This window comes from Scyliorhinus canicula, chromosome 9 (genome assembly GCF_902713615.1).
Source record: "Scyliorhinus canicula chromosome 9, sScyCan1.1, whole genome shotgun sequence".
Classification (NCBI taxonomy): Eukaryota; Metazoa; Chordata; class Chondrichthyes; order Carcharhiniformes; family Scyliorhinidae; genus Scyliorhinus; species Scyliorhinus canicula.
In genome coordinates, this window is record NC_052154.1 from 151,920,675 (window position 1) to 151,945,879 (window position 25,205).

General features: G+C 43.7%; 1 protein-coding gene across 4 annotated transcripts in view; it reads right to left on the reverse strand.

Annotated features, from left to right (window-relative positions):
• far1 (fatty acyl CoA reductase 1) overlaps nucleotides 1–25,205 on the reverse strand; it is a 140,422-nt gene that overhangs the window by 42,478 nt on the left and 72,739 nt on the right. For 2 of the 4 annotated variants that reach the window (XM_038807921.1, XM_038807920.1), the window contains exons 3-8: nucleotides 21,464–21,639; nucleotides 19,142–19,321; nucleotides 17,841–18,018; nucleotides 16,908–16,952; nucleotides 13,994–14,112; nucleotides 6,892–6,959 (exon numbers count right to left, since the gene is read on the reverse strand). In XM_038807921.1, the coding sequence (XP_038663849.1) occupies nucleotides 6,892–6,959; nucleotides 13,994–14,112; nucleotides 16,908–16,952; nucleotides 17,841–18,018; nucleotides 19,142–19,321; nucleotides 21,464–21,639 (766 nt within the window). Of the gene's footprint in view, nucleotides 1–6,891; nucleotides 6,960–13,984; nucleotides 14,113–16,907; nucleotides 16,953–17,840; nucleotides 18,019–19,141; nucleotides 19,322–21,463; nucleotides 21,640–25,205 lie in introns of all 4 variants that reach the window. The other 2 variants (XM_038807919.1, XM_038807918.1) reach the window with 1 other exon arrangement.

Sequence of the window (25,205 nt, forward strand, 5' to 3'; positions counted from 1 at the left end):
TCACTGGCTAGACCAGAATTTATTACCGATCTCTAGTTGCCCTTGAGAAGGTGGTGAGCTTTCTTGCTTATCTGCAGTTTCTGAGGTGTAGGTGCACCGGTGTTGTTAGGGATGGAGTTCCAGGACAGCACGGGAAAAACACCATGTGGAGTTTGCACATTCTCCCCGTGTTTGCGTGGGTTTCTCCCCCACAACCCAAAAGGATGAGCAGGCTAGGTGGATTGGCTAAGCTAAATTGACCCTTGATGGGAAAAAAAATAATTGGGTTTTCTAAGTTTATTTAAAAAAGGGATGGAGTGCCTAGTGACAGTGAAGCAATGCCAATATATTTCCAAGCCAGGATGGTGAGCGAGTTGGGAGGGGAACTTGGAGGTGGCGGTGTTCCCGTGTATCTGCTGCTCTTGTTCTTCTAGATGGTAGCGGTTGTGGGTTTGGAAGGTGCTGCCTAATGAACCTTGGTGACATCCTGCAGTGCATCTTGTCGGTGTACATACTGCTGCCGCTGTTTTGTCAGTGGTGGAGAGATTTAATGTTTGTGGAAGGGATTGCAACGAAGTGGACTGCTTTGTCCTGGATGGTGTCAAGCTTCTAGTGTTGCTGAAGGTGCACTCATCCAGGCAAGTGAAGTGTATTCCATTACACTCTTGACTTGTGCCTTGTATATGGTGGACAGTCTTTGGGGAGTCAGGTGGCGAGTCATTCGCCGTAGGGTTCCTAGCCTTTGGTGTGCTCTGGTAGCCACAGTCTTTATGTGGCTTGTCCAGTTCAGTTTCTGGTTGTTGGTAACCTCTAGGATGTTGATAGGGGTGGATTTGACAATAGCAACACCAAACAATGTTAAGGGGAAATGGTTGCACATACTTTTGTTGGAGATGGTTACTGCCTGTCTATTTTGTTTCAAAATCGAAAAGAAAAAGGCAAAGTGACGTCACAGGAGACTGTGACCTGATTGGCTGAAAAGCAGACTGGGCTAAATTTGAATATCTGTGGAGTTACTGATTTAAATTACTGGTTTTAAATTGATTTAAATTACTATTTTTAAGTTCATTTGAATTACTATTTTTTAAATTTGATTTAAATAACTATTTTAAAGTTGATTTCAGATCAAGAGGGATAAACACTCAGTTTAATTTCTAACAAGGGATAAATCATGGTAGGACAGCTCCAAGCCGTGGTTTCCTCCTCTTGCTCTATGTGGCAGGCTGGGGACAGTTCAAGTCCCCAGGCTCAGCATGTGTGCAGGAAGTAGCTCCAGTTACAGCTCCTGGAAGCTCGAGTTTCAGAGCTGAATCGGCGGCAGGAGACACTGTGGAGCATCTGCGAGTCGGAGAACATTGTGGAGAGCATGTATAGAGGGGTGGTCTAACCGCAGGCTCAGACTCCGCAGGAAAGAAGGGAATGGGTGACCACCAGACAGAGCAAGAGAGCTAGGCAGGTAGCGCAAGAATCTCTTGTGGCCATTCCCCTGCAGAAGACATACTTTTTTTGATACTGTTGAGGGGAATGGCCTCAGGGGAAAACAGCAACAGCCAAACTCGTGTCACCACGATTGGTTCTGCTGTAAAAGGGAGGGGTAATAAGTGTGCCAGTGCAATAGTTATAAGGGACGCAACTTTAAGGGGAATAGACAGCCGTTTCTGTGGCCATAAACGAGACTCCAGGTTAGTATGTTGTCTACCAGGTGAGGTCAAGGTTGTTTCGGAGCGGGTACAGCACATTCTGGAGGGGGAGGGTGAACAGCCCGTTGCCGTAGTACACACCGGTACAAACAACAAAGGTTAAAAAAGGAATGAGGTCCTAAAAGCAGAATACAGGGAGCTAGGAAGGACGTTAAGATTTTTAACCTCAAAGGTAGTGATCTCAGGATTACTACCGGTGCCACGTGCTGGGCAGAGTAGAAATGACAGGATATATTGGATGAATATGTGGCTGAAGAGATGGTGTCAGGGGGAGGGTTTCAGATTAGTGGGGCATTGGGACCGGTTCTGAGGGAGGTAGGACCTGTACAAACTGGACGGGTTACACCTGGGCAGGGCTGGAACTGATGTCCTAGGGGGACTATTTGCTAGAGCAGTTGGGGAGGTTTTAAACTAATATGCCAGGGGGATGGGAACCTATGCAATGAGTCAGATAAAAGAGGGAGCAAGGACAAAAACAAAAAGGTAGAAAAGTGAATAAGAAAAAAGTGATAGGTGGAGAAACCAAGGGCAAAATTCAAACAGGGAAAAAGAGAAAAATATTGGGAGCAAGACAAACATCGGTAGTGGGGAAAATTGGTACGCCTAACATTGGTAGTGGGGAAAATTTTGAATACATTATCAAGGACTTTATAGTGGAACATTTAGGAAGCAGTGGCAGGATCAGTCAGAGTCAGCATGGATTTATGAAGGGAAAATCATGCTTGACAAATCTGTTGGAATTCTTTGAAGATGTAACCAGTACAGTTGACAAGGGCGAGCCAGTTGATGTGGTATATTTGGACTTTCAGAAGGCATTTGACAAAGTCCCGCGCAAGAGATTGTGCAAAATTAAAGGTCATGGGATTGGGGGAAATGTATTGAGGTGGATAGAACACTGGTTGGCAGAGAGGAAACAAAGAAGGAATTAATGGGTCCTTTTCAAATTGGCAGGCAGTAACTAATGGGGTACCACAGGGATCGGTGCTGGAACCCCAGCTATTCACGATATATATTAATGATTTGGATGAGGGAACAAAATGTAACATCTCAAAGTTTGCAGATGATACCAAATTGGGTGGGAGGGTGAACTGTGACAGGGATGCAAGGATGATTTATGGAATACAATGTTGACAAATGTGAGGTTATCCATTTTGGTAGGAATAACAGCAAACGGGATTATTATTTAAATAAAATATTAAAGCATGCTGCTGTGCAGAGAGACCTGGGTGTGCTAGTGCATGAGTCACAGAGAGTTGGTTTACAGGTGATTAAGGCGGCAAATGGAATTCTGTCCTTCATTGCTAGAGGGATGGAGTTTCAGACTAGGGAGGTTGTGCAGCAATTGTATATGGTGTTAGTGAGGCCACACCTGGAGTATTGTGTTCAGTTTTGGTCTCCTTACTTGAGAAAGGACGTACTGGCAATGGAGAATGTGCAGAGGAGATTCACTAGGTTAATCCCAGAGCTGAAGGGGTTGGATTACGAGGAGAGGTTGAGTAGACTGGGACTGTACTCGTTGGAATTTAGAAGGATGAGGGAGGATCTTATAGAAACATATAAAATTATGAAGGGAATAGATAGGATAGATGCGGGCAGGTTGTTTCCACTGGCGGGTGAAAGCAGAACTAGGGGGCATAGCCTCAAAATAAAGGGAAGTAGATTCAGGACTGAGTTTAGGAGGAACTTCTTCACCCAAAGGGTTGTGAATCTATGGAATTCCTTGCCCAGTGAAGCAGTTGAGGCTCCTTCATTTAATTTTTTAAAGGTAAAGATAGATAGTTTTTTGAAGAATAAAGAGATTAAAGGTTATGGTGTTCGGGCCGGAACGTGGAGCTGAGTCAACAAAAGATCAGCCATGATCACATTGAATGGTGGAGCAGGCTCGAGGGGCCAGATGGCCTACTCCTGCTCCTAGTTCTCATGTTCTTATGATCTGGACAGGTTGGGCAAGTGGGCAAATCAATGGCAGATGCAGTATAATTTGGATAAGTGTGAGGTCATTCACTTTGGATGCAAAAACAGGAAGGCAGATTACTACCTGAATGGTTGTAAATTGGGAGAGGGGAATGTGCAGCGGGACCTGGGAGTCCTTGTGCACCAGTCGCGGAAGGTGAAGGCTGTAAAGGCGGGTAATGGTATGTTGGTCTTCATTGCGAGAGGTTGAGTACAGAAGCAGGGATGTGTAGCTGCAATAATCATGGCTATGGTGAGGCCACACCTGGAGTATTGTGTGCAGTTTTGGTCTTCTTCTCTGAAGAAGGATGTTCTTATTCTCGAGGGAGTGCAGCGAAGGTTTACCAGACTGTCATATGAGGAGAGATTAACTAGGTTGGATTGTTCTTGCTGGAGTTCAGGAGAATGAGACTTATAAAATTCTAACGGGATTCGACAGGGTAGATGCAGGGACGAGGTTACCAATGATGGGTGTCCAGAACCAGGGTCAGTCTGAAGATTCAGGGTAAACCATTTCTTCACCCAGAGTGGTGAGCCTGTGGCATTCATTACCACAGGAAGTAGTTGATGCTAAAGCATTGAATATATTAAAGAGGCGGCTAGATATAGCACTTGGGGAGAATGGGATCAAAGGCTATGGGGAGAAAGCAGGATTAAGCTATTGAGTTGGATGATCAGCCATGATCATGATGAATGGCGGAGCCTGCTCGAAGGGCAGAAAGGCTTTCTCCTGCTCCTATCTTCTATGTGTGTATGCCTGCCATTCATCTGGCATGAATGTTGCTTGCCACTTATCGGTCCAAGCCTGAATGTTGTCCAGGACTGCTACATTGTCTGAGCAGTTGTGAATTGTATTGAACATTGCAATCAGCTAAGATTTTCATTTCTGGCCTTATTTTTGACAGAAGGTAGTTGAAGAAGCAGCTGGTAATTGGTGGGCCTAGAACACTGCCCCGAGCACCTGCTGCAGGGATTTCAGGTGCTGAAATGATTGGTCTCCAGGAACCAATCATTTTGCTTTAAGCTAGGTACGCATCCATCCAGTGGAGATTTCCCCCAAATCCCACCTGATTTCTATTTTCCTAGGGCTCGTTGCTACCTTACTTGGTCAAATTCTGCCATAATGTCAAGGGCAATCACTCTCACACCAGTTCTGGAGTTCAGCTCCTTTGTCCATGTTTGGACCAAGGCTATAATAAGGCCTGGCACTCTGCGGTCCTGGCAAGACACAAACTAAGTGCTGATGAGTAGGTTATTGGGTGAGCGAGTGTGGCTTAATAATCCTGTCAGTGATACATTTCACTGCTGATTGGGTGTACACTTATAGGGCAATAATTGGCTGGATTGGATCTGTCCCTCCTTTTGTAGACAGGACTGTGGGAAATTTTCCACATTGTTGGGTAGATGCCAGTGTTGCTGCTCCACTGGAACAGCTTGGCTGGAGAGTGGTTAGTTCTACAGCACAAGTTTTCAGCACTGCAACCATAATGATAAATCAAATTAAATCAAAACGCCAGGGCCCGTAGTATTTGTTACAATATCCTAGTGACCCAGCGGTTCCTTGAAATTATGTGGAGTTAACAAATTATTAAAAACTGGCTTCTGTGATGGTGGAGACCTCTGGAGTAGATAAAGATGGATCATGCACTTCAGACTATGATGTGCCTCATCTTTAACAAATATACAAAAACAGCTGAAATAAGTGTGAAACCTTCACCACTTGCATGAAATAAGCACTTGGCAGTAACTTTCACTTCCAGCCCAATTTCCTTCGCCAAGTTTTTATAGAATTTACAGAATTTACAGTGCAGGAGGCCATTCAGCCCATCGAGTCTGCACTGGCTCTTGGAAAGAGCACCCCACCCAAGGTCAACAACTCCACCCTATCCCCATAACCCAGTAACCCCACCCAACACGAAGGGCAATTTTGGACACTAAGGGCAATTTATCATGGCCAATCCACCTAACCTGCACATCTTTGGACTGTGGGAGGAAACCGGAGCACCCAGAGGAAACCCACACACACACGGGGAGGATGGGCAGACTCCGCACAGACAGTGACCCAAGCCGGAATCGAACCTGGGACCCTGGAGCTGTGAAGCGATTGTGCTATCCACAATGCTACCGTGCTGCCCCGAATATAGTTCTGGAATATTGTCCCCAGTCTGAAAATATGAGACACAGACAAAAGTGGATTTATGAAATCTTCCGATAGCAAAAGGAAAATGCAAAAGCTGGCTACATTCCTTAAGTGCAACTCATTCTTGGTTCTCTATAGCGTGCTTCAACCTCAATTACACACTGTGTGGCATAGTCATCTTTCATCTTAACCTGCACCGCTTATCAAAGAGGCGGCAGGCTGAATCTATTGTAGATTAAGGGTAAAAGAGGGCCATTCAAAATTGAAATTATTGCCACCTACTGAAAAAGTTTGATATATTTTAAGTAGAAAGTTCAGATTTCATCTGTAGTAACAGGTCATTCAGTGACCAATATACTCGTGAACCAACTAGTACCATTTTGTAACCCAAACATTTTGTTTGGACTTGAATCCCATTACGTTTGAAGAGCAACATAGGAAGATCATGCAAGAGGAACCACCACCTTTAAACCTATTGTACACAGGAGAACTTTAACACAAAGCAGTTATGTTGGCCACATGGTTGACACAAGCCTATCTTGAAATCCTGCGATATGATTTAACCCAAGAAAGAGAATGCAGCAAGTTGAAAGATTTTCTAGATCAAAATTATATTTGGTTAAGAGCGGAGGAAAATAAATTTGAATGTGTTTTAATATTCTTCTCCTAACATTAAGACAAACCCAAAACGTGAAACTGTACTTTTCAACCTCATTGTAATGTTTAACTTGTAGTGGTGACTTTCTTTTCTGTACAAGCAATGCCACACAGGCAATTAGCCAGAAAATAACTCGATATTAATGGTTTAGATGATTAAATTTCATGAGTCATAAAACCAAAACAAGCTTCCAAATCATGCAGGGAAACTAGGCATCTGATCATGTACACTTGACATGTGGCATGTAAACCGTTGGTAGTCTCAATTCTCCTCTTGCTTCATTTCGGTTAGAACATTCCAGAGCTGCTGTATGCATAGTTGATTAGTCCAGTACTACACTTCGCCATGTTATACTAGGTAGTGATACCACAGAACTAAAGTTACACTAATTCAGATAACTGCAAGCATTTAACATTGATGCAAGAGAATAGTATTATAAAACAATAAACCACGTCTCATACCAACTTCACCCCAGTGGAAAGGATTGGTGCCACCTGTGGTACAGTTGTAAATTAATATGTTTCTTGGCCTGAAAGGTAAAAGTAAAAGGCAAGTAAATGTAATTTCATTTAGAATATGAACAGCATTCACCTTAAACCTCACAATGGTTCAACCCCATAAAAATATACACGGTGGGGTGTGCATCAGTGATTTCCTTTTTAAACAAAATGCAGATTTTCCCATGAAAGGGGAAAAGAAAAGATTACGCCACTATGGGATGCATGAAGGATTCTAACTGAGCATCTTGGAGCTACTGTGAATATGTAAAAATTAAATCCGTACAAAAACTAATTTAAAATTACCTGAACTGCTAACCTTTTTCTCAAGAAATACAAAAGGATTAAAGCTATGATTCAGCTTTGAAAGGGCTGGTTAGACCTCATCTGAAATACCATATGTAGTTCTGGCAACTGCACCTCAGGGAGGTTGTTTAGGGCTTGGAGGGGGTACAGCAAAATCAGCAGAATAATACTGGGGAAAATCTATTAAGGAAGCTCTCAAATGCACTTAGGAAAATCAGATAAAGTAAACATGGTTTTACAAAAGGAAATTGGGTTCGACAAATTTATTTGCATTTTTTTGAGTAGGTAACTGGTTGGCTAAAGGGAATGCAGTATATGTGGCATACTTGGATTTCCAAAAGACATTTGATAAGGTACCACACAAAATGTTAATACAAAATATAAGGGTTCATGGCGGGACTTCTGGTGGCGGCCATGAAATGAGAGGTTGCACACAGGGCAGCTCCGGCTCAAAGGAGCTGGTCTGAGCTCTTTTTACCCAATAGTGGGGTAGTATTGACAGGAAAGTGTAATCCCCCCGTGAATGACATGTTTGCTGGTTACCAGACCCACCAAAAAAAGGTCAAGTACCTGGCGAAGGAACTGGAGGAGACCTTTGGCACAGTAGCAATTGTGAAGATGGTGTTTATTAAGAGTTCCGCCAAGAACGAAAGGAGGTGCACAAGGATCAGACAAAGTGAGTGGTAGCACCTCTGAAAGGATCAATGGAGCGAGTGGAGAAATGCCTCAAGGTACAGGAGTCGTAGATGTCCTACCACAGTGATTGGGTGATGGTGTTGGAGGTGGGGCTCCTGGGGGATGCTTGCAAGTCACGAAGGGCAAAAGTAGACAGCAGAATTTGCGTAGAGTCAGCCTGCCGGAGTGTGGGGAAGGTACAAATGCCATAAAATATGTTTCAAGGATGCTGGTGGGGCTGGTGGCAGAGGGAGTGCTAGACAAGGCTCCAGAGGTGGACAGGGTGGGCTGCGGGCAGTGACTGTGAGGCTCCACAAGTTTGTGCAGAAGGAAAAGATCCTATATTGGTCAGGGGGAAGCGGAACTGTGAATGGGAGGGGAACTGGGTCCGAATTTACCAAAATATCAGTGCAAAGCGGCATGTCGGATTTAACAAGGCCAAAGCAGTGCTATACCGAAAGCAGATTCGGTTTGGGGGACTGTACCTGGCGAAACTATGGGTAACTTTTGATGGTCGGGAGTATTTTGAAACGCCAGAGGCCAATGACTTCATAAGAGACAATAAATTGTGGAGGCACAGTGGTTAGTACTGTTGCTTCAGAGCCAGGGTTCCAGGTTCGATTCCCGGCTACACAAGTTCACTGTGGTCAAGATGACTTTGCCCTGAACCAAATTAGTGTCTGTGGGTTTCTCCTCAGAGTAATCCCAGATGATGATCACATGAGAGTTTCCAAATGCTACTCCAAAAAAATGATTTGAAATCTTTTCTCAATGTGTTTCACAGTGCCAGGGTCCCAGGTTCGATTCCTGGCTTTGGTCACTGACTGTGCGGAGTCTGCACATTCTGCCAGTGTGAGTGTTCCTCCGGGTGCTCCGGTTTCCTCCCACAAGTCCTGAAACGTGCTTGTTAGGTGAATTGGTCTGAATTCTCCCGATTGTGGCGACCACGGGTTTTTCACAGTAACTTCATTGCAGTGTTAATGTAAACCTACTTGTGACAATAAAGATTATAATTGTTGATGGGAGGCGGAGGAGCTGGAATAGCAGAGGTCGGAAGATGCAGGTATTGTGGGGGGTTTGAGGTTGGGTGATTTTGTTGTTGTTTGTTAGGGGCTATAAGTTTGTAAGGGGGCAACTGCCACCCTCCTTCCTGTCTGTTTTTTTTTTTTTGGAGGGGGTGACCTGTGGTTTTGGATGCATCTTTGTGTGGGGGAGGGTGGGGTCCACAGGCAGCCGTTTTCACAAACCAAAGAGGGGAAAGTGGTAGGAGGGGTAGGTAGGAGAGGCCTTTGAGCAGGAGCTGCCACTCTGGCAGGTAATGTTGGTGAATGGAAGTGAGGTGGGGGAGGAGGTTGTGGGGGTGACGAGGTGGAGAGGAAACGCAGCATGGCAGTGTTGGAGGCGGAGGGTGGTCATGAGCGGAGAAGGGGGCCATCTTGGATGGGCCCTGTTAAGGGCAAATTTCAAAGAGGTAGAATCGGAAGGGGACGAAAGGGGACGATAGCGGACGGTAGACGGGGGTGGAGGCATAAACCTCCGGTAAGATTCCGAACATGGAATGTACGGGGACTGAGAAGAAGGGGAAGGACCTGTTGGGAGTGTGGGTCATACAGACCCATTTCACTGCTAAACACAGGTGTGAAAGCTTTGGCCAAGTTAGTGGCGGGGAGGATGGAGGGGTGTGTTCCGTGGGTGGTCGCTGAGGAACAAATGGGCTTCGTAAAGGGCAGGCAGCTCTCCAGTGATATCAGGAGGCTGTTAAACGCGATTGTGACTCCGGAGGGGTGGGTACCGGAGGTGGTGTTCTCTATGGATGCGGAGAAGGCTTTTGCCCGAGTGGAGTGGACGTACCTATTTGAAATCCTGCGATGGTTCCTGTTTGGCTCGAAGTTTGTGGCATGGATGGGTCTGTTGTACGTGGCCCCAGTGGCGAGCGTATGGACAAATGAGAGGAGTTCATGTAGTTTTGGGTTACATAGGGGAACGAGGCAGGGGTGTCCACTATCACTCCTGTTGTTCGTGCTAACGATAGAACCCATGGCGATGGCTCTTAGGGGATCAGTGGAGTGGCAGGGGATTGTGAGGGGGAGTAGGGAACACCGGGTGTCGCTTATGCAGACGACCTGTTGCTGTTCGTGTCGGACTCGCTACAGAGTATGGGGAGAATTATGGGCATACTGGAGAGGTTCGGAGCCTTCTCTGGGTACAAATTGAATGTCGGAAAGAGTGAGGCATTTCCGATGAATATGGCGGGTCAGGGAATCAATTTGGGGCACTGCCATTTAGGGTACCCAGGGATAGGTTCAGGTATCTGGGGGGTCCAGATGACAGAAGTGGTCGACAATGCACTAGTGGAACCTGACAACATTGATGGAGGAGGTTAGGGGGGATTTTTGAGAGGTGGGATACTCTGGACCTGACACTCTCGGGGAGGGTCCATGTGGTCAAGAAGAACGTGCAGCCGAGGTTCCTGTTTGTATTCCAGATCCTCCCGATGTTTATCCCCAAGGCTTGGACACAGCGATCTCAAAGCTTATATAGTCGGGGAAGGTACCAAGGTTAAAGTGGGCCCTGTTACAGAGGCATAGGCACAAAAAGGGGTTGGCGCTACCAAACCCACTGCATTTCTACTGGGTGGCGAATATGGGGAAGGTGAGACGCTGGTGGGAGGGGCAGGGGTCAGAGTGTGTTAGGATGGAGGAGGGGTCCTATAGAGGGTCCAGCCTGAGAGCCATGGTGACAGCGTTGCTTCCGTTGGCATCGAGGAGTTATACAGTGAGCCCGGTGGTATAGTCCACAATTAGGGTGCCGAACCAGTTGAGGAGACACTTTAAGATGGAGGGGTTGTCGGTACTGACACTTGTGTGGAAACCACAGGTTTAAGCCGGGAAGACAGATGGCATGTATAAGAAGTGGAGGAGGCAGGGCTGGTGAGGGTGAGGGATTTGTACTTGGGAGAGAAGTTTGCAGGTCTGGAAGAGCTGCAGGAGAGGGTGGAGCTGCCAAAGTGAAGTGAATTCAGGTGTATGCAAGTGAGGGACTTTGTGCGCAAGGACTGTAGAGGGTTTCCCAAGCTGCTGGAGAATACCCTGGAGCAGTTGCTGCTCCTGGATATGGATGGGGTGGGCAGGAGATCAAGAATAAATAAGAGAAGTTTTGGGGGGGGGGGGGGGGGGGGTGTGGAAGTGAAGAGAGAGATAGGATGGGTAACGTGAAGAGGCGATGCGCAAAGTAAATTTGACCTCCTCGTGCGCTTGATTCATTTTAAGTTAGTGCACACGGTCTGTATGACTCGGGCGTGGAAGAGTGGGTTCTTAAAGGGCAGGTAGACGAGTGTGAGAAGTGTGGGCGAGGGCCAGCAAATCATGCGACCATGTTCTGCAGCTGTGAGAAGTTGGAGAGATACTGGGAAGCAGTATTCAGGACACTATTGAAGATTGTGGGGTAGTGGTCAGGCTGGACGTAATGGTGGCGATCTTTGTGGTATCGGAAATGCCGGAGCAAATGGAGGGGACGGCAGATGCCTTGGCTTGTGCCTCTCTAATTGCTCGGCGAAGGATATTGTTGGATTAGCAGCCAGCAACGCCGCATCGACTGGCGGCCTGGCTGGGGAACCAGAATGAATTCCTTCGGCTGGAAAAGATCAAGCTTAAGTTGAGGGGATCAGCGGAGGGCTTCGAGACACATCATGACATTGTTTGAGGAATTGTTTGTCGCGGGGGGGCAGTGAAAAGGGGGAAAGATTGCACAAACTGTGAAATGTGGGGGTGTTGACAATGTTACTGCTGTGTTTTTGTACTTTTTAATATGTTTGGAATTAAATTCATTAAAACAATAAGGGTTCATTGGGTTAGGGGTACTACATTAACATTGCTAAGAGCTGTGGTTAACAGACAGTAAGTAACAAGGATAAATGGGACACTTTCAAGTTGGCAGGCTGTGACTATAGGAGTGCCGCAAGGATCAGTGCTGGTCTCAGCTATTTACAGTATATATTAATACTTAGATGAAGACACAGAGTAATGACCTATGTTTGCAGATGATACAAAGCTAGGCGGAAAGGTAAGCTGTGGAGAGAATGCAGAATGTCTGCAAAGAAATATAAAAGCAAAATACTGCAGACGCTGGAGAGCTGAAATAAAACCAGAGTGCTGGAAAAAGTCAGAAGGCTGGCAGCATCTGTAGAGGGAGAAACAGAGTTACCTTTCGAGTCCAATATAACTCTTCTCCGGAGCTCCACAGATATTGGCAGACCTGAGCTTTTCAACACTTTGTTTTTATTGGAGATATAGACAGGCTCAGTTAATGGCCAACAAATGGCGGCGAGTATAATTTGGGGAAGTGTGAAGTTATTCACTTTGGTGATGAGTAAAAAAGGGGAATATTTTTTCAAAAGAGGTGGAACTTACAATTGTTAATGTTCAGAGGGAATTAGGTATTATATGTACAAGGAACAAATTAGGATGAAGGTACAGTAATCAATTAGTAAGGCAAATGGAATGTTGGCCCGTTGTTGCAAGGGAATTGGAGTACGGGAATAAAGATGCCTTGCTACAATCGTACAGAGATTTGGTGAGACCATATCTGGAGTACTGTGTGCAGTTTTGGTTTTCATATGTAAAGGAGGACACACTTGCATTGGAGATGGTACAGCGAAGGTTCACTGGTCCCTGAGATAAGAGGCTGAGTAAATTGTGCCTATATTCTATGGACTTCAGAAGTGATCTCATTGAAGTACAGAAATTAGGAGAAGTAGGCAATTCAGCCCTTCAAGCCTGCTCTGCCATTCAATCAGATTATGCCTGATCTCTTTCTGGTCTCAAATCCACCTCTCCACCTGCTGCCCATACCCCTTTAACCCGTTTTTAAAAAAAATCAGGAATATTTCCTTCTTGAAACCATTTGAGGCTGAGATTCCACTGCACTATAGGGCAGAAAGTTCCACAAATTCACCACCCTCAGTGAGGTTGTTTCTCCTCATCTCAGTTCTGAATCTACTGTCTCAACCTATATCCATGACCTCTGTGACATGCAAGATTCTGAAGGAGTTTGACATGGTAGTCAGAGATTGTGGCACAGTTTCAGGGTAATGGGATAAAAAGTTCAAACTGAAACAAAAGAACGGCAGCAGTGGTTAGCATCGCTGCCTCAGTGCTGAGGACCCAGGTTCGATTCCAGGCCTGGGTCATGGTCAGTGTCGCGTTTGCACATTCTCCCTGTGCTTACATGGGTCTCATCCCCACATCCCAAAGATGTGTAGGCTAGGTTGATTGGCCACGCTAAATTGCCCCTTAATTGGAAAATAAATAATTGGGTACTCTAAATTTATTTTTTAAATCAAAGGATTGTGAATCCTTGGAATTCTCTACCCCGTCAGATTGTGAATGTTCCATTGTCAAATATGTTGAAGGTTGAGACAGAGACGTTTTGTCTCTCAGGGAATTAAGGGATATGGGGATCAGGCAGTGAAGTGGAAGATCAGCCATGCTCATACTAAGTAGCGGAGCAGACTCCTGCTTCATTTTCTTATGGGACTAAAAGTGTTAAATTAGGAAGGCAGGTTGTATGAACTAGGTTTATATTCCCTTGATGAAGGTGCAATCTAGATGATGTTTAGGATGATAGGAGGAGTTGGCAGCATTGACACAGAAACTATTTCCTCAGCTCGGGAGCCCTGAACAAGGGGGCATAACCTTAAAATTAAAGCTAGGCCATTCGGAGTGAAGTCAGGATGCACTTCACACAAAGCGTAGCGGAAATATCTTCCTCAAAAAGCTGTAGAGGTTGGAGGTAAAAATTCTATGAAGCCAAGCTATTAATGGTTACAGAAGCGAGATAAGATACAGGTCAACCACGATCTAAATGATTGTAAGAATAAGCTCAAAAGGCTAAATTACCTTCCATATACCTGTGGTAAGGAGGCACAAAATGGCAAAACTCCCAAGGCTGAATTTTTTAACAGGCATGAAACCCATTTCTTTCCCCCAACACAGACGGGGCAAGCAGGGAATACATGCCACGGAATTAATTTCCCCATTAAAGCTGCAGTAGCCACATCATGTTTAAGAGGAGTCACCTGCTGTACCTATGAACACCCGAATACCATGCTGCTGCCAGAGTCATGTTTATAACCACATCCACTGGAATCAGATCTGCCACTGCACTGTTTGACGCTCTCATTGTGCGAAGGATTCCTTTTCCAGCCTGAAAAATAAACCAATTAGATACAGTGGAGGTGAAATAAAGCATGATTCTGAAGCTCTTATACTCAAACTTATAATATTGTTACTAGTCAACGTATAATATTGTTACTCGAGTCAATAGTGCTGCATTAGCAAAGCGAAGTTTACAACTGCTGAATGTTGTTCTTTTAAAACGTTACAGAAAAGCAGTTGTAAAGACACATCACCAATGCAAGCGCAGGATTTGAGATAGAGTTGAAAATGAAAAAATGAAAATCGCTTATTGTCACGAGTAGGCTTCAATGAAGTTACTGTGAAAAGCCCCTAGTCGCCACATTCCGGCGCCTGTTCGGAGAGGCTGGTATGGGAATTGAACCGTGCTGATGGCCTGTCTTGGTCTGCTTTAAAAGCCAGTGATTTAGCCCAGTGTGCTAAACCAGTTGTGCACAATTTTCTGTTTTGTGCCCATAGCTAGTGCTGGGAGCATACAAGGAAGAAGCTGGTACTTGTGTTATTAATACAATGGTAGCGTTTGAATAATATATTTATGTCAGATAAATTTTAGCAGCCTTCCTGGAAGTGCACTCAGCAACGAGGGTGTTTGAATGTTTTGATTGCGTATCTTTAAACAAACAGTGTAAAACTGAATTAAACTCGGCACCATATGAACAAGAGTAGGCTATTTGGCCTTCAAGCCTGGACGACCATTCATTGAGACCATATCTTATCCACGACCTAACTCCACTCACCTCTACCATATATCCATTAATATATTCTCGATCAACGAGAAAATTGATGTAGCATCAATTAGGGTTTGCAGAAAGGAGTTACTTCCAAATTTCTACCAGTCTGAAAAGACTGACTAATTTGTAGATGATTCCCACTACTCCTGGACTCCACAACCAATGGAAATAGTTTTTCTCTCCATTCCTCTCAATATCTTGAAAACGTCATTCAAATCAGCCTGAACCCCACACCAACTGCAAAGAATACAACCATAGTTTGTCAGATTAATTCCCCCAAGATTTCACACTTGGTGCCCAGGCATTCTGGTAAATCTATGCTGCACTTCCTCCAAGGTCAATATATCCTTCGCAAGACCCTGAGCACCTCACAATTCTCCAGGTGTGGTCTAACCCAGGCTTTGTATTCAGCAATAGAAAGACATATCCAAACTGGAACAAATTTGGCAAAAACAATCAGCTCACACACTGTGCCCAAGGACAGGCTCAATCCCCAATACTAGATGCACACTGAAACATCGCAAGGGCAGCACAGTAGCACAGGTGGGCAGCACGGTAGCACAGGTGGGCAGCACTGTCTTCACAGCGCCACGGTCCCAGGTTCAATTCCCCGCTGGGTCACATTGTGCAGAGTCTGCATGTTCTCCCCGTGTCTGCGTGGGTTTCCTCCAGGTGCTCCGATTTCCTCCCACAGTCCAAAGACGTGCAGGTTAGGTGGATTGGCCATGATAAATTGCCCTTATTGACCAAAAAGGTTAGGAGGGGTTATTGGGTTGCGGGGGTAGGGTGGAAGTGGGTCGGTGCAGACTTGATAGGCCGAATGGCCTCCTTCTGCACTGTACGTTCTATATATGTAAAGCTTGGCTTGCAGCAGTGGCTCACATTTTTTTTTTTAAATTTAGAGTACCCAATTATTTTTTCCAATTAAGGAGCAATTTAGTGTGGCCAATCCACCTAACCTGCACATCTTTGGGTTGTGGGGGTGAAACCCACACAGACACGGGGAGAATGTGCAAACTCCACACGGACAGTGACCCAGGGCCGGGATTCGAACCCGGGACCTCAGCGCCCTAGGCAGCAATGCTAACCACTGTGCCACCCTAGCAGTGGCTCATATTACAGGAGATTGATAATTGGGGCAGAGAACCATGTCTGTACAGTCACTGGCAGCACCATGAAAGCAAACTCCGCCCTTCTGCATTGCACCCATTAACCCAGGGAAATAAATAAGCATTCGAAAAATAATAAGGGCAACTTGTCTTTATACATATCTAAAATTAAAGATGGCTGAAGAAATTTCATAATTAAATTGACCATGGTCCTAGTCTAATTAATGTGGCATTATGGATTCTGTTTCTAATCATTTCAGATAATTCACGAAGGCAACGCAATCTTCATGTTAGCTAGTTTCTAAAACACGTAGTAGCTTTTAACAGGTTACTGCCAGATTCTATAGTGAAACAAAGATATCAAATAAAGAATAGTAAAATACACTTTTTATTTATTCTTTCGGGATGTGGGGGTCGCAGGCAAGGCTAGCATTTGCTGTCCATCCCCAATTGCCCTTAAACAGAGTGGCTTGATAGGCCATTTCAGACGGCAGCTAAGGATCAACCACATTGTTGTGCGTCTGGAATTACCTGGCATGTTGGCCGGACCAGGCAAGGATGGCAGATTTCCTTCCCTGAAGGACATTAGTGAAACGGATGGGCTTTTAAAGCAATTGACAATGGTTTCATGGTCACTATTACTGAGACTAGCTTTTCATTCCAGATTTTATTTTAATTGAATTTAAATTCCACCAGCTGCCATGGTGGGGTTTGAGTCCATGTCCCAGAGCATTCGCCAAGGCCCCTCTATTACAACCCTGATCACCAGGACCTGCAATGTGAAGTAATACTGGCACAGTAGCTGATATACTGAAATGGATATTAGATAGCAGCATTAGCAAATAGGGTATTGAGTTATAAGATACAAGCACTTTATTTTGTAACTGAACACAGTACGCAATGGATGGTCGTTTTATGTAAAAGATGTGAGCGTCAAGGAAACAACATAAATTAATATTACTTACAGCAATGAAAAGCCCACTAGGTCCATTGAAATTATCAATCCAACCCTATTTACCAAAGACAAAAGAAAGGAGATGAAAAGATTTTAAATTGTTTAGAACATGCTCACAGTTAACATGGTGTGCATCTGATTAAACATCATCCCCTAAACTTCATCAAAATGATTATTGAAAAACCCTTCAATATCAGAAAGGGTCAAAAGGAACATAATAGTCTTAAATCCATAAATCATTAAAATACTGGAACCTGAGCAACAAGTAGCCTTGCACAAACAGGTTGTACTACTCTGGCACAGCAAGATTAACCTAGTGACAACTGGTCAACTTCCATCAAATCCTGAAAATGTGACTGCACAAATGTACAGGAGCCACTAGGCTGGACGTAGACCTCATGCTTTGGCAATCTAACCCATAAAGTCCAGGCAACTGACTGACTTTTCTTTCTCACTTGCTGCTTTGGTCTTAGAAATGGCTGAACAAAGTGCCTAATTGGTTATCAAATCCCAGCACGAAGATCTGTAATACAACATATATGCACATTAACAGCAACATGGATTAAAGCTTTGAATGAGCTTTGCAAGGCTCTTATGTTTTTTTTGTCTAAGCTGCGCAAAACACAATTCTTAGGCATCCCTGTTTTGCAGCATGTCTATCATTTAGATTTCCTTCGCATCATTGGCTACAATGCCTTCCCTCCCTGAACTTTAAAATTTCTGCCTTAAACATGTCTGCCACTACAGCACTCTCTTCTTTTAAGACACTCCTTGAAATCTCTCTCTTTGCCAAACTGTCCTACCCTCTCCCACTTCAGTTCAGAATCAAATTTTGTCTAAATCTCTTCAATGAAACACTTGGAATATTTTACAATGTTTAACCGTGTTACCTGTATTCAAATTTTTGCTGTCTAAACTTTTAAGAAATTACTCCGAAACTTACAGGAAATGGTTCCTTCCAGCTGGCTCCCACAATAGAAGGTCTGACAATTGCAACATTTAAGTTTCCACATTCTTGCTGTACAACATATTCTGCCATGGCTTTAGTGTAGGTGTATGTGTTTGGTCTCTCGCCAATGAGCTTTCTTGTAATATCCTGAACGAGACTATCATCCATCCACCTATGAAAAATTTATAACAGTGAAAAATGCAAAGCCTTCAAAAATAACTTACGGCCTACATTTGAATTATATTCAAAAGTAAACATCAGAAGCACTCATTACTGATCAGGAGGCCCATTTACATGAATCACCAAACCCACTGAAATTAACCTTACAAGTTCAAGCAGGTATAGAAAGAACACGACTGCAACAAATGAAGTTCAAGTGAGAGAACATGCAAGTACTCCATTTAGCGGAATACAAAGTTGCACAGACTAATTATTATAACTAAAAATCCAAAAGGTGCAGGAACACAAGAGTGTGTTGAAATTTAGTACTTAGCTGCATGTGACACAATCCATAGAATGCCGACATTGCAGGATGAGGCCATTCGACCAGTCAAGTCTGCACCAACCCTCCGAAAGAGCACCCTACCTTGGCCCACTCCCCACACAATCCCCATAATCCCACCCAATATGCACATCCTTGGACACCAAGTTGCAATTTAGCATGGCCAATCCACCTAACCTGCACATCTTTGGACTGTGGAAGGAAACTAGAGCACCCAGGGGAAACCCACGCAGACACATGGAAAGTGTGCAAACTCCATACAGAGTCACCTAAGGCTAGAATCAAACCCGGGTAGCAGGGGTGGCATATGGCGCAGTAGTCAGCACTGGGACTGCGGCGCTGAGGACCCATGTTTGAATCCCAGCCCTGGGTCACTGTCCGTGTGGAGTTTGCACATTCTCATCATGTCTGCGTGGGTTTCACTCCCACAAATTTAAAGATGTGCAGGTTAGGTGGATTGGCCATGCTAAATGACCCCTTAATTGGGGGGAAAAAAAATAATTGGGTACTCTTAAATTTTTTTTAAAAAACAGGTCACTGGCGCTGTGAGGCAGCAGTGCTAATCTCCTGTGCTGGCATGCCGTCCTTTTTTAAATAAAAGCTATCAGCTAAAAGCAATTTATAATCAAATATTCTCTATCTACAGAAAGCTACTTCGAATAGCTGTTGAAACCTTTTTGCACAACGCGAGAGGGAAGGAAATCGTAACGACTAATCAACTTTGCAGAAATCAATGAGAACTAATTATTTTTTATAAATATAGTGAAGTAAAGAAATAAGACGGCAGACGTACTCCAGAGCTTCAATCAATTTTTTAGGATCAACTGGAGGTGGATAAATTACTTCCTCAATATGTTTGCGATTGCAGTGCGCATATGCGGTGGAAACATGAATGAAGACCTCAAGCTTCTTCATCAACTGTGCAAATGTAATAAGTTGGCGGGTAGCAACCACATTCAGTTGCATTGCATCTCTGTAAGGGAAGAACAAAGATCGTCATCAGATACCCGACATCCATCATGCCAAAATTCCAATGCTGAAGAGCACTGGGCAATTCTTTACAAAGTAGGCTCATTAGAAGATAGAGCTTTGTCTCACATTTCATCTCCCATCAGTTTATTTTAAATTGTAAAAATGAAAAAAAAAAAATTCTCAAAACTATTTGAGTACAAGCAAATGAGTTACGCATCAAAGTTCTTGGATGTAGAATTTTAGTGCACAGAAGGCACAATGAAGAATCAGCCAAGTATCCTGCCACAGTGACCTTGGGTAGGTCACTAGAACTATAAACTTGTTTAATATAAACAACAAGCTGTTTACCAGCCACCCAAATGTGGTTAACATTTATCTACAGGTAGCTTGTTGAATATATTTTATGTCATGAAACACTGTTAAAGTCACCACTTTCTGGAATAAATATCTGAAAAGATTCTAAACACAAGTCATTTTTCTGTAAATCTATTAAATTTGACTATATTAGATCTGCGCACTCTACTGCAAAATTTTGAAGTGATGTTATGTCAATATTATAGATAAAATATCAGTTTGAGAAGTTTGACTGGACAACAAAGTACTGGCTCATTCGGAAATAAAAATTCCACTCATAGATGGACACAAGAGTTGGCTAAAAGTCAGAGTTGTGAAACTACTCACTCTCCTCAGACAGGTGAATAGAAACTCCCTTACACAAGTATCGTCTTTGATAAAGTATCAACAAATGACAGCAGTTACAAGTTGACACGCCGATTGCCGGTTTCCCAATCTGAGGACAATCTATAAGGTGAGATAGCAGGACATTTCCAAGCCTTCCTCAATTGTACTTAGCTCTCTTAAAGGCACCACTATGTTAGAATCACAACAAACAGCTTTTCCTGGTTTTTGTAAAGAAAATTTCATTCACTATATACCAGTAGATGCACAAAAAAAGATTAAATCTATTCAACAAACAAGTCCAACGATGTGCAGGTTAGGTGGATTGGCCATGCTAAATTGCCCTTAGTGTCCAAAAAGTTAGGTGGGGTTATGGGGATGGGTTGGAGGTGTGGGCTTAGGTAGGGTGCCCTTTCCTCAGGCCGGTGCAGACTCGATGGGCCGAATGGCCTCTTTCTGAACTGTAAATTCTATAATTCTATATAATACCGGTTTTCACATCAAATCAAATATTGTCTTGCTGACTTTTTAAAATTCATTCAGTCCAATAAAGGTGGCAATAGGAAATTACACAAGGGAAAAGCAGCGAGTCATATAAATCATCTACTGTACTGCACCAGGGCAGTCAGCTTAGTGCACAGGTAGTGTTACTGTCAAAGGCATTTGCCAGATTCACCAAGGTTGGTAACATTTGAAACTGTGTGCTGCCTTACACTGCACGAGACCATATAGCAGGCACTGGAGACATTCCTGCAACACCGGTAGCTTGAAGAGGACTGTGCTGCTTAAGTTTTATTAGTCGAACAATGTTATTGCTCATTAAAACAAGCTTCCCATTTTACTTTGCACAGAAGGAATTTTTGTTTTCCCAAATTAAGGGGCAATTTAGTATGGCCAAACCACCTACCCTGCACATCTTTTTGGTTGTGGGGGTGGGACCCACGCAGACACTGGGAAAATGTGCAAACTCCACACAGTGACCCAGGGCTGGGATTGAACCCGGGTCCTCAGTGCTGTAAGGCAACACTGCTAACCACTGCACCTTTGTGCCGAGAATGAAGTGTGCAGGAATGTAGGTCCAGCAGTTTCAGATTGCCCATTCCACTATGTCACACAGCCAGCATGCACCGAGTCTCAACCGTGCAGTGCCCTCCCAAACCAACCTTTAGCAACGTGAAATACAAGGATACAGGCATAGTGGACAACCACCACCTCCAAGTTCTCATCCAAATCACACCCCATATACTCTTGGACAGACATCAGTCAATCCTTCATGGTGGTTGGTCAAAATCCTGGAATTCCATCCCCTCAAGAGTGCTGCAGGATCACTTGCAGATTGCAGTGGTTTATTATCACTTTCTCAAGGTATAATTTGGCAATAAATAAACATTGGCCTTGCCAGCAATGTCCACCACTGGTGAATTATCAAGTACAAAGGAACATTAAAAAAAATGCAAACACCTACTTTAAGGTTTCATTGAAGCGTACAGTGGCTGCACAGTGAAAGACTATATTAATGCAGGATGTCAGAAGTTCCTTGTCAGCCTGACTAAGCCCAAGCTCTGGCTGGGTCAATTCACTGCTTACTGCTACAACCTTCTCTTTGAAATCTGGCTGTTCATCTCGCAGTCTGTCAAAAAGCTACAGAGGGAACAAAATATAATAAAACTACATCAGATGATTGGTAGACTAAGTGCTGCAACCATACCCATATGATAGCTAACATTCAGTGGATAAACAGCATATTATGGAACTACACAGCACTTATTCTTAATTAAAATGGTGCAGTTTGGGAATATACTACTTAGAACCAAAGGAAACATTACTTCATAAGTATATCATAATTTTAAAAAAATTAACAAAGCATTAACTCCAGCTATGGAAAAAGGTAATTAAAATAATAGTCACTGAGCAAAAATATAGAGTGGCTCGATGAGAACACTCTTGCCAGAATCAGAAGCTTATGGGTTCAAATCCCATAAGAGATGTGCACAAGCAAGTGCAATATTTCAGTAGAATACTGAGGAAGTGCTGCTCTGTTCAATCTCATCTTTCGAATGGGATGTAATATTGAGACATTGCTCATGTGGATCTAAAAGTTTCTAGGCCAATATTTATTCATTAACCAATGTAACTAAACCAGATTATCTGGTCCTTTTTGTGATTACTGTTTGTGTGACCATGTGCACAAATTAGGGGTGCATTTCCCACAGGATCTGGAAGAAGGAACGGAAGGCACTGTTGCCAAGTTGGCAGATGTTACAAAGATTTGTAGAGGGGCAGGTAGCATTGAGGAAGCAGACAGGCTGCAGAAGGACTTGGACAGGAGAGTGGGCAAAGAAGTGGCAGATGGAATACAATGTGGAATAGTGTGAGGTTATGCACTTTAGAAAGAGAAATGGAGGCTTCGACTATTTTCTAAATAGGAAGATGCTGAGGAAATCAGAAGCACAAAGGGACTTGGAAGTCCTTGTACACGATTCTCTTTAAGGTTAATGTGCAGGTTCAGTCGGCCGTTAGGAAAGCAAATGCAATGTTAGCATTCATGTCGAGAGGGCTAGAATACAAGAGCAGGGATGTACTTCTGAGGCTATACAAGGACTTGGTCAGACCCCATTTGGAGTATTGTGAGCAGTTTTGGGCCCTGTATCTAAGGAAGGATGCGCTGGCCTTGGAAAGGGTCCAGAGGAGGTTCACAAGAATGATCCCTGGAATGAACAGCTTATTGTGTGAGGAACTTGAGGAATCAGAGTCCGTACTCGTTGGAGTTTAGAAGGATGAGCGGTGGATTTAAACTTACAGGATACTGTAAGGCCTGGATAGAGTGGACGTGGAGAGGATGTTTCCACTTGTAGGAAAAACTACAAGCAAAGGACACAATCTCAGACAATCTCCTTTAAAACAGAGATGAGGAGGAATTTCTTCAGCCAGAGGGTGGTGAATCTGTGGAACTCTTTGCAGCAGAAGACTGTGGAGGCCAAATCAGAGTGTCTTTAAGACAGAGATAGATAGGTTCTTGATTAATAAGGGGATCAGGGGTTATGGGGAGAAGGCAGGAGAATGGGGATGAGCAAAATATCAACATGATTAAATGGCGAGCAGACTCGATGGGCTGAGTGGCCTAACTCTGCTCCTATGCCTTATGGTCTTATGATAAAACCTTGTGTTTAGACAGGGCCTTTAGCACAGTAAACCATCCCATAACACTTCACAGGAAGTGTGCGACCCCGTTGAAATATTAGGGCTGATGGTCAAAGAGCTTTGCTTTAAACATCATTTAAAAAGGAGGAAAGAGAGCTAAGAGAGGCAGTCAGATTTGGAGAGGATGAGAATTTTAAAACTGCCGGAGCAGAAGCCAATGTCGGTCAACAAGAATGGCGGTGGTGGGATTTTGGCCGAATTAGAATGAGGGTTGCAGAGCTTTAGACAATCTCAAGTTTATAGATCACATTACTTCTAAATTGCCCGTAGTGTCCTAAAAAGTAAGGTTAATGGGGGGATTGTTGGGTTACGGGTATAGGGTGGATACGTGGGTTTGAGTAGGGTGATCATTGCTCGGCACAACATCGAGGGCCGAAGGGCCTGTTCTGTGCTGTACTGTTCTACTGTTCTACTATAGCAATTACACATTAAGAAGTGTTTCATTAACTGTGAAGAGATTTGACACGATCGTGAAAGGGGCTATCTCAAAACAAATGTTTTCTTCAACAAGTTACATTGAAGCTCAGCTGTACAATTGGCTCAGATTACATTTTGGAACATCCTGAACACTTTTAGGAGGACAAAGACAAAGCAACAGAATGGGAACAACGCTGTATAGTGTGATGATTGTGCATCTAAAAAGTAGACAAAAAGAAAATGTACACTACACCTAAAAGATGCAAAGCAATGTAGACGCACAGTCAAACAGAATAATTCCCTTAAAAATTGAGTGCAGGTAGATAAAAAGGCCACTAGCATTTTGGGTATTATAAATGAGCCTCACAGAGCAAAGTAGTAATGAGCAGTTGAGTGCCCTGATACAGAAATCAAAACCAGACCAATAGAGTGGCCAAATTGATCACTTGGTTGAGAACATATCGTTATGAGACTTCATATCCTGGAATGTGACACTACAAAGAAATCCAAAAGCTGTTCAGAAGTTTATAAATATATCAAGAATTTTTAAGACGACAGAAAGCGTACAGGAAACTGGACTGTATTGGTCTCCAGTTCAGAGAAGGCTTACTAGATTAATACTTGGGAAGGCAGGTTGTCTTATGATGAAAGGTTAGGCAGGCTACGCTTATATCTACTGAAGTTTAGAAGAGACAACTTGATTGAAACAGAAGATCCTGGGGGGGAATTGACAGGGTGGATGTAGAGGGGCTGTTTCCTCTTGGGAGAATCTAGAACTAGGGGCTACAGTTTAAAAATAAGAGGTCACCCATTTAAGACAGATGAGGATATTTTTTTTTAAATCTCTCTGGCGGTTGAAAGACTTTGGAATTCTCTTTCTCAAAAAGGTGAATATTTTTAAGGCAGAAATCAATAGATTTTGATAAGTAAGGGGGTGAAAGGGTTATCGGGGAGTGGGGGGGCAGCAGGAATGTGAAGCTTAAATTTAGATTGGCCATCATCTTATTGAATGGCACCACAGGCTTGAGGGGCCAAGTGGCCTCCTTCTCCTGATTTGTATGTTCATATGAAACCAGGATTAATCAACCAATGCCAAGCACACGCAGAACCAAATACCAATTTAGCAGCTAACAGTTGGGCACCTCTCTAATTCTACTGCTTGCAGGGCACCATTATGCCCATGTGTAGCGCCTTTGGATTTTTAGTGTGTTATGACATGATATAAATTAAGTTACTGAAATATTATTTCTAAACTATTAAATTGTGCTGTTAAGGAAGGCATTATTGTGGAAGTCATTTTATATGCAAGGCTCCAATTTATGACAAACAGATGTCTTTGCAATCTGATAATTGCAACACTTTGGAACCTGTCCGAACACGGCTCAATACAAAGCCCTGGGTTTCTCTTTTCTGTCCACCATAGTTCATAGAATTTACAGTGCAGAAGGAAGCCATTCGGCCCATCGAGTCTGCACCTACCCAAGGTCAACACCTCCACCCTATCCCCATAACCCAGTAACCCCACCCAACACTAAGGGCAATTTTGGACACTAAGGGCAATTTATCATAACCTGCACATCTTTGGACTG